The sequence below is a fragment of the Plectropomus leopardus genome, chromosome 12, assembly GCF_008729295.1.
Source record: "Plectropomus leopardus isolate mb chromosome 12, YSFRI_Pleo_2.0, whole genome shotgun sequence".
Taxonomy (NCBI): domain Eukaryota; kingdom Metazoa; phylum Chordata; class Actinopteri; order Perciformes; family Serranidae; genus Plectropomus; species Plectropomus leopardus.
This window is the reverse complement of record NC_056474.1, coordinates 440,389-450,257: the sequence shown is the minus strand read 5'-3', so window position 1 is coordinate 450,257 and position 9,869 is coordinate 440,389. Positions and strand designations below refer to the sequence as shown.

Here is a 9,869-nt window from a genome sequence, read left to right as displayed (position 1 = left end):
CTTTTAAGGTGTAATTAAAAGAGGCTTTTAATAAAGGGAGCAATGATTCCTTCATGCATTTGTACCATTCAGGGGGGAATCCATCACAGCCTGCGGATTTATTAGTGTTCAGATCTGATATTACCTTATCAATTTCCTCAATGGAGATTTCAGATGTCAATCTTTCATTTTGGTCGTTTCCAATAGAGGGGAGGTCCAAAGAAGCCAAGAATTTTTGGATTGTTGTTTCATCAGCCTTGTCACTGCTCCCCGTTTTTTGACGAGACGTAAGTGCAGGTCATGCCAGGAAAATGCCGATTTAATAACGTCTGCCGGTGGGACAAGTTGTAGATATAGCATAAGAAAGACCAGGACCTACAAAATGTGCCGTTGTAAACGTTTCTGCTGCTGCTTCAGAATCAACAGTTACTCATATTTAAAATAATAAGTTGTTATCTTGTTCTGAATTCATTTTAAATAATAAAAAGAACTGATAAGGAGTGTCAGCAAGAGTCGATTCAAATGTGGTCTTAAAAAAATAGCTTCTAAGTTGTGGAAATATTTAGCTAAAAACGTGTATTAACCCTGAAATTTGAACATTAGGGTTTAAGGATTTTTAATATTGTTGGATTTCTGAAAAAAGACATGTCAGTGACGGGCCTGACGCTGCTGTAAAAAGCTGGATTGAAGCGTTACTCAAAGATTAAATCTGACTCTTGTGTCCTCAGATGAGCGCTCCAGGTGGAGACCAGTTTGATGGAGGAGGAGCAGGAGGAGCAGGAGGAGCAGGAGGAAACGGTGGCTTTGGATGCCTCCCCTCCAGCGGTCCTCTGCCGCCTCACCTTGTCGTGAAAGCCGAACAAGGTATTGTCATCGTCTCTGTAACACCTCGAGCTGCACGAATACAGTCAAAATAATAATCACGATTATTTGCTTGATGCTGAAATCAAGATTAATTATCAGGCTTTTCGTGTTTTTGGGGGACAGAATATTTTTATTGCACCTTCACATTTAGAAACGTTTTGGAAAGTTAAATACACCCCAAAAGTTCCTATAAAAAGCATTTTTATAGGAAAAACAATCACCAATTTTTTTCATCAAGAATTTCCCCAAAAAATTAAGAAAAATATGACAAATATTAAAAACAGTCACCAAAAACTGAAAATCCCCAAATATTTAAAGACAAAAAATCCAATTTATTTTGTCATTAAAATCACCAAAAACTTTTTTGAAAAAGTCTTTTTTCTTTCATTAAAAACACCCACAAAATTTAAAGAAACAAAAAGACCCATTTTTTTTAAATTGAAAAATTTCTGCAAAAGACAGAAACGTCTCCAATTAAACATCAGCTGAAGTTTGTTGTTGTTTTTGTCAGAAGATGCCGAGTGCGGCAGCGGGCCGGTACCAGGAGTGACGGGACTCGGTTACTCGGGAGGAGGAAACCCTGGGTGGGGAGGAGGAAGAGGAGGTGGAGAAGTAGGAGGAGGAGCTCAGTGGGACCGAGGAGCCAACCTGAAGGAGTACTACGCCAAGAGAGAGGAACAGGAAGCTCAGGCGGTACGATACTTCCTGTTTACTTCATCCTGTCTGACAGAATCCAGCAGAGAGGGAACCTGACCTGATGGACCTGCTCCGTCCTGTCCTGAGACGCCGCAGGGACGTCCGCGCATTTCGCTCTCTTACGCTTCATTTCCACCAGAATCGCGTTCGGTCCGGCTCCGATCCATTATGGCAGATGGAGCAAATCCATTTCTCTCTATCAATGTGTTTACTTCCTGTGGCTCCGCCGTGCGGCCAGTCGACCCCGTCTCAGCTCCGTCCCATCTCAGCTCCGTCCCGTCTCAGCTCCGTCTCGGCTGCGGCGGTCGGGATGCTTGCTGATGAGATACGCACAGCGCCTGTTTCTGCCGGATGCCGGAGCACAGAGCAGACAGGAAGTCAGACAGCAACACAACAATACACCATCCGATTAATTTTCAGAATAAAACACTCTGTGTTTTTACGTCGGATCATATTTCATGTTACTACATCAACAAAACGTCACAACGAGCTGATCCAGACCTGGAGTCGACAGGTCAGAGGTCATCTGAGGTCACTGCAGACTCCACGGACGAGGAGAAGCTAATTATGGAAAACCACAAAATGATCCTTTTTATGAGGATGACCACAGACAGGAAACGGTGCGATGCAGTAATTCGTAGTAAAGGAGCCCCGCTCAAGTACTGAGTATATGAAAGAACATATTTATAGTTTTTTGAATGATGTTAGGAGATATTCTGATAATTTGAGATACTGGGTGTCTGATTTTCATGAGCTACGCAGTGCTGACGCGGCCGGTGTGTTTCTGCCGCCAGGAGCTCTTGGACCTCGTTGTTTTTACGGTTTGTGAACATTTACGTTCGCCGTTCTTTGCGTTAGCTGCTTTTTAAATCTCCCTCAGTCGGTCAAACACACAACTCGCCCTCAAAGGCACACCCGTGCCGCCCCCGTCACATCTTTCCAGCTTTGTGTTTTACACAGACCTCGTTATGGCACATTACAAACGGAGACACGCTGAGTGAAATAAATCCTGTTTCCTCTCCGCAGACTCTGGAGTCGGAGGAGGTGGACCTGAACGCCAGTCTCCATGGTAACTGGACGCTGGAGAACGCCAAGGCCCGTCTGAACCAGTTCTTCCAGAAGGAGAAAACCAGCGCTGAGTATAAATACAGCCAAGTGGGACCAGACCACAACAGGTCTGGATCACAAAACATCCAGTCTGATACGTCTCAGACACGTCCTTCATGTTCTCGCCGTGTGCCGTCAGCCGGTTCGTTAACTGATCCAGTTTTAGATAAAAACCTTGATTATTTAATCTGTCAAATAACAGTTAGCACGAGCTAACGCAGCTAACAAAACTACAGAAATATGACAACAGAAGAAGACAAGGTTGTGCCGGAGCGATAAAGAAGGTCCACAAGAATCTCACCTGCGTGAGGACAGTAAACAAACAGAAAAATAATGTCATCCATAAAGTAAACAAACAAGCCAACAAAGTCAACACACATAAAGATATTCAAATCAGCCAAAAACAATTTAAAATTAATTAATTTATTAATGGTGCCACTATGTTTTTAGATGAAAAAAAATGAATTATTTTCAATATATTAGATGCTAAGTAGGTTTATTTTAGGCGCAGCCTCGGATATGTCAGTTAATATCAGCTCATCTTTACTCTGGATCAGCTGGAGTTAGTTAATATTACTGTGCTCTTTTTTTAACGAGAAAAATGACAACTATTTGTCTGAAGCATCAGCTTTAACGTCACTGTTCTCTCAGGATCCGCTCATCACCATTTTCCACAGCGGGGGGGGGGACTGAAAGTAACCACGGTAACATTGTTTACAAGCCTTTTTTCCAGCTTGTTTGTGACATCGAACGTGACACCAGAGAGAATATAAAACAAAGGCCGTCTGCCGCAGAGCCGTGTACACAGCTCTGCTCCACTGGGAAAGCAGTTTAACTGTTTAAAAAAACCTGCCAATACGCACTCATTCAGGTGGAAAAACTGTTTTTCCTTTTCTTTCTTGTCATGTTGCCTCATCTGCTGTTTCTGCTTCTTTTTCTGCATCTGTCAGAACTTTTATTTTCTGTTATTTCATTAACTCTGAATCTCTGACTGACTTCACACTGCGTCACACTAATTTGTTGCCGTGTGACGCAGCCTCTGTGTGTGTGAGTGTGAGTGTGTGTGTGTGTGTGTGTGTGTGTATATATGTGTGTGTGAGAGTGTGAGTGTCAGAGAGAGTCAGGCTGGTTGGAAGTTGAAGTCCTGCACTCGGAGTTAAATGTGGGTCAGGATGTTCCTGTATGTTTTTCTGCTGGACTGCTGTAAACCCAGAGACCTCCGGAGTGTGTCGGCTACACCACAGAGATCTCACTGTGTGATTCCTCCACATCAGACAAACCAGAGTGAAACCAGAGTGAAACCAGAGCAGAGAGCAGGCCGAGAGAGAGAGCGCCACACACCAGCTAAATCCTGCTTCAAAATCATGCTTTTCTTAAGGCGTTTACTGTTGAGTTTGAGCAGTCAAATCTGTGCTCGGCTGATATCACTGACTTTAATTGAAGTTTTGCTGCTGCAGATTTCTCTTGAGTTTTGAAATAAGATGTTTTGGTCTAGTATCTCAGGTAACTCCTTCTTGTCCTTGTGCCAACTTAACTTTAAGTCCCAGTGGTCTTTGAGCCTTTGGTGGTTTTTAAACATATAATCCAAACCTCAATTTTTTAAGAGGTACAGAAATTGCCAACATTTATTCTTCAAAATTATCCAAAAGATTTTGAAGAAAATAAAATGTTTTTTGTAAATATTTTCTTTGAAAAACTGCCTGGAATTGAAACAAAGAAACAAGAAAAATGGCAATTTTTAGCAATTTTTTTTAAAAAAGAGATTTTTTAAAGAAAGAATTTGTCAACATTAATTTTAGAAAAATCTTTTTAAAAATTTCAAGAAATGTCGAAGTGTTTTCTTAAAAATTATCCAAAAGTTTTTTTAAAAAAGACAGACAATTGTTGTCTTTAAAAAATGCAAGCAAAAAATTGCCAAAATATTTTTCTAAAAGTTCGGAAACCCCTAAAAAGTTTTAAAGAAAAATAAAAATTCAAAATGAAGGAAAACCAATTAAACATTTTTCTTTAAGAATTTCCAAAAATTATTAAAGAAAAAAACCTTTTTCTTTTTAACTAAAAAAAAAACACTGATTGGTGAGGACCAAACCTAGACTAGTAGACACAAATTCTTTGCGTCTGACTGTAAAAAGCAGATTCAGGTGATGGTGCAGATTACTCAGTCCCGTCAGATTTGGACGCTCAGCCAACATTTAGCTGGTGTGGTGGACAGGTGGTGGACGCACAGAGCGTCCCGCCTCATCAGGGAGCGCGGAGGTGACACCAGAACTCACAGCCACTCTGAAGGAAGACATGGGACGTGGTTTAGGTGCACTAAAGCTGTCCCATGGGTGCAGCTGGGGGCTCACAGGAGTCTGGTTGTGATTTCTGGTGTCGCTGTGTCGCCGCAGGGCAGGGAAAGAGCCGCCGCCAGAACCCCAGCTGATGATTTTTTAATCTCAAGTCTGGCAGAAAAACATACAGGCTTCCTCCTGAGAGCGCAACAGGTGAGTTCATCGCTCTGCTCACGGATTATTTGAGGTTTTATTTTGAAAAGCGCAGAGGAAGTGATGCTCTGGTGTTTGTGTTTGCAGGAGCTTCATAGCAGAGATGCAGCTCTTTGTGAGGCAGCTCGGCAGAAGTAAGAAAATGTTCTCTTTTTAATACGCTTTGTGTCAGCTATATATGTGTGTGTGTGTGTGTGTGTATACACGTGTGTGTGTGTCTAATGAGTAAGCAGCATTACATTTATACTCCTTTTGTTGTTTTGTTTCTTTTTTAAACCAGAAAATATACTTTAAAAGTAAATGAAATAATACAAAGAAGTTATATATATGTGTGTGTGTGTACACATATACACAAAAGGTGAAAAATAACAAAGAAAATTAAAAAGAGGGTAATAAGGCCTGCTTTTATCAAACCATAGATTAGGGATGTTTGGAACAATAATATTTGTAGAATGAGGAAAAAAATAAATAAAAAAAATTCAGCACTTTTGTATGGAGATGATCTCGCACTTTTTAAAAATGATAATGCAGTTATATCAACACATACATTGCATTGTTTACTTTGTAAAGCAAAATCCATCGTATCTGTGAAGCTGGTTTGGGAGTTTTTGTGTTTGGTTAGATCTCCAAAATCTATCTCTGTCTGTCTAAGTATTTCAGTTTGTGCTACCTCTTCTTCACAGCTCACAGCGAAATATTGTACTTTTTACTGCACTATATTTATGTGACGGCTTTATTTACACATTGAGATTACTGACAACAAATATATTAGTAATAAATATAAATGTAATACTATAGATTAAACTACCCAGCAGTTTATACGGTCATTTAAAAAATCATCACTAGCTGCAATATTTGATTTAATTTTGATTTTCTATCCATAAAATATAAAATTTTCGCCAGTTCTGATGTTTTCGAAGGACTTTACTACCTCAATAATGTGATTCATTTAGAGAAATAATTCTAATTATTATAATTATTTGTTTCGACCTGCTGTCGGTACTGGGACCCTAACGAGGACCTGCTCATTAAAATGTTACCGTACATGACTTATCGTGTAAATTTAGCTAAAAATGTAATTTCTGTTAGAAGGTCAAAGGTCAGTGTGTGCTCCGTGTGCTCTGCAGGGATCACGGCTCGAGAGCACGGCTCCAATAAGAAGCTGGCGGCCCAGTCGTGCGCTCTGTCTCTGGTGCGACAGCTGTACCACCTGGGAGTCCTGGAGGCGTACTCCGGAGTCACCAAGAAGAAGGAGGGAGAAACTGTGAGCGGCCGCCAGCTTTATTTTAAACAGCGTTTCCTGTGCGACGCCCAGGGCTTGACTCTGTTCTTTTGTGTGTTTTGTGTCCAGCTGGAGGCGTTCGAGGTCAGCGTGACTCCAGACCTTCAGCAGCAGCTGGCTGCTTATGTCCAGGAGCTCGGAGTCCAGATCCCCCCCACTGTGAGTCACCTGAGGCACCGTACTGACCTCTGATCAGTGAGGACCGTGATAATGTATTATCAAGGGATGTCCGTCTCATTCTAGTAAATTCCATATCTAGGGCTGGGCGATAAAATGAGTAACTTTTCCTCCTTGAAATATGAGACGTAGTCGATAGAATGTGGATAGAACGCATTCCAGCCGTGTTTTGACAGACGACACGAACAGCCGATGATCATAAGAAAAGCGCCGTGGAGAACCAAATGCAGTGAAGGACTTTGACTGTCGAACAGCGAACAGTGTTTGACAGCCACAGCGCTGAAACAGACACATCTGCAGAGATGGAAAGTGACTTCTTTAGACTCTACAGACGACTTTGTGTTAGTTTCAGCTTTAATCAGACTTTAGATGAATTATTTAGAAACACCAGGACACTGACTGACACAAAGACAAAATAACCAACTGTGGCGTCACCAACAGACAACTTGACTCTTCATCTCTCAGGCTTCAGCTGCTCTTTTATCTTAATATCATCTGTATAACTTAATAACACCGTCCTTCATGCTGTCCATCCAGCCTACAGACACCTCCACGCCCGTGTCTCTGGTTCAGGGGAAGATGGCGACGTTTGAGCCGTCCCAGCGTCAGAGCGGAGCCGGGGTCGTCCCCTGGTCGCCGCCACAGGTCAACTGGAACCCCTGGACCAGCAGCAACATCGACGAGGGACCGCTCGCCTTCGTGAGTTTTTATTCTTAAACTTCAGATACTGCAGAGGCTTTTCTTTAAACCACCAAAATATTTTAGAGGAAAAAAATTACAATAAAATAACACCAAAATGTTTTTGTTAACAATTAACATTTCTTTAATCACCAAAACATTTTTATAGAGAAAAAGATAAAGATAATTTTTTCTTATAAATTGCCACAATAAAAGAAAATGAATTGTCAAAAAATTTTTAAAGAAAAAAAATCATCAAAATGTTTAGAAGATAATAAATATATAAATAAAATAACGCTGAAATATTTTCTTTCTTTTTTTTATCACCATTTTTTTTCTCTGAAGAAAAAAAAGTCAATAGAATGTTTTCTTAAAATTTTCCAAAATTAAAGAAATCTTAAAATCTTAAAAACATTTCTAAAAATCGCCTAAAAATTTCAAATACATTTTATCAAAATGTCTTTCTTTAAAATAAACAAAAAACAATAAAGGAGAAGTTTTCTCTAAAAATGTGTGGTCATATAAATGCAAAGTTGTAAAAGTTGTAAGCCCCTCCCCCAAAGCCAAAATAAAGAGTGGTTAAAAAATTATTTGACATGCCTCCCCATTTTTGCACCACTCCCTTCTCTCTCACAAATAACAAACAGTCCCTGAGTTATATTTAAGTATTCACTTGTAATCCTGTTCTGAATTCATTATTTTTTAAATAATATATATATTTTGAAAGCTGTTATTATATAGTAATGAAATGAAAGAACGGATAAGGAGTTTTGATCCCCGTTTCGACGTAAAAAGTTGCTTCAAAGTCATTGACAAGTCCTGGAAATGTCCTGGAAATGTCCTGGAAATGTATTGGTAAAAATGCGTGTGAATCCTCTAAACACAGCCGACGGTTGAGTGCGTTTTTTTTTTTGTGTTTTTTTTTTTTTGTGTGTGTTTTGAGCAGCCGGTACACGTTCAGATGAACGGAGGCCGGAGGTGAAACAGCTCCTATTGGCTGCTCAGTGGTGATGTCACCATGTCATACTGAATGTGATCTCGTGAACCTAAATATTTTCAAATTTAACCCTCTCCAGTGCACTCCGGAGCAGATCAGCAGCGACCTGCACGACGAGCTGATGTGCCAGTTGGAGCATGACGAGAACCTGCAGAAGGTCAGCCCGGTTTCTTCTTCTGCTGCTTCTTTATCCAGAGCGATGCTGAAAGAGACTCGAGAGTGTCGTAAAATCTGAACGCTGTGTTTCAGATTCTGGCCGAACGCGACCAGCTGCCCGTCAAACAGTTTGAGGACGAGATCATGAACACCATCGACAATAACTCCGTGGTGATCATCAGAGGAGCGACGGGCTGCGGTAAAACCACGCAGGTCCCTCAGTACATCCTGGACCGCTGCATCAAAGGAGGCAGAGCGTCCGAATGCAACATCGTGGTCACCCAGGTAATGCTCAGCGTCACACTCCCAAAGCACGCCAGGACGTGAACGTGTCGTCTTCACTGCAGTGAAGGATGTGAAGTCATGAATGCTGACGAGAAGCCTGTTGATGTGTTTAACCCCGTCCTCCCCGCAGCCCAGACGCATCAGCGCCGTGTCGGTGGCCGAGCGTGTCGCCTTTGAGAGAGGAGAGGATGTTGGGAAGAGCTGCGGCTACAGCGTCCGTTTCGAGTCCATCCTGCCGCGACCGCACGCCAGCGTCCTCTTCTGCACTGTTGGTACGTTCAACAACATCTGACGTCCTGTCGCTGAGCAGGATTACATGATTGTTTCCAAAAAACTCAGTACTCACACTAAACACAGTATGAACGGGGTGTATTTGTAAGTGTTGTGTTAGTGAACGTTGTGTTTGTAAATGTGTTTGTAAACGCTGTGTTTGTCTTAGTGAACGTTGTGTTTGTGAGCGTTGAGCCTTGGGATGCTGACGCGTGTTTGTGTTTGTAAATGTGTTTGTAAACGTGTTTGTGTTTGTGAACGTCGTGTCCGCAGGATGCTGACGAGTGTTTGTGTTTCAGGTGTTTTGCTGCGGAAGCTTGAAGCAGGAATCAGAGGCATCAGTCACGTTATTGTTGATGAGATCCACGAGAGAGACATCAACGTGAGTTTATCTGTTATAACAGAACGACAGCTGTTTACTGAGACACCTGCTGTCCGATCTGAGCCTGTGTGTGTGTGTGTGTGTGTGTGTGTGTGTGTGTGTGTGTGTGTGTGGGGTGCGTGTGGGGTGCGGTGCGTGTGTGTGGTGCGTGTGTGTGTGCGCGCGCGAGCAGACGGACTTCCTGATGGTGGTCCTCAGAGACGTGGTCCAGGCCTACCCGGAGGTCCGCATCATCCTCATGTCGGCCACCATCGACACCACCATGTTCAGAGAGTACTTCTTCAACGCCCCCATCATCGAGGTGTTCGGACGCACCTTCCCCGTCCAAGGTACCTCGCTGACCTCTGTGTGACCTCGCTGACCTCTGTGTGACCTCGCTGACCTCTGTGTGACCTCACTGACCTCTGTCCAACCTCTCTGACCTCTGTGTGACCTCACTGACCTCTGTGTGACCTCACTGACCTCTGTCCAACCTCTCTGACCTCTGTGTGACCTCACTGACCACTGTGT

General features: G+C 42.3%; 1 protein-coding gene across 1 annotated transcript in view; it reads left to right on the top strand.

Moving 5' to 3' along the window:
• Positions 1–9,869, top strand: part of dhx9 (DEAH (Asp-Glu-Ala-His) box helicase 9) — a 30,872-nt gene that overhangs the window by 8,154 nt on the left and 12,849 nt on the right. Inside the window, 12 exon segments of the mRNA XM_042497397.1 lie at positions 708–843; positions 1,355–1,536; positions 2,566–2,714; positions 5,220–5,266; positions 6,260–6,396; positions 6,484–6,573; positions 7,129–7,290; positions 8,346–8,423; positions 8,516–8,707; positions 8,838–8,979; positions 9,277–9,359; positions 9,532–9,688. Coding sequence (XP_042353331.1) covers positions 708–843; positions 1,355–1,536; positions 2,566–2,714; positions 5,220–5,266; positions 6,260–6,396; positions 6,484–6,573; positions 7,129–7,290; positions 8,346–8,423; positions 8,516–8,707; positions 8,838–8,979; positions 9,277–9,359; positions 9,532–9,688 — 1,555 coding nt within the window.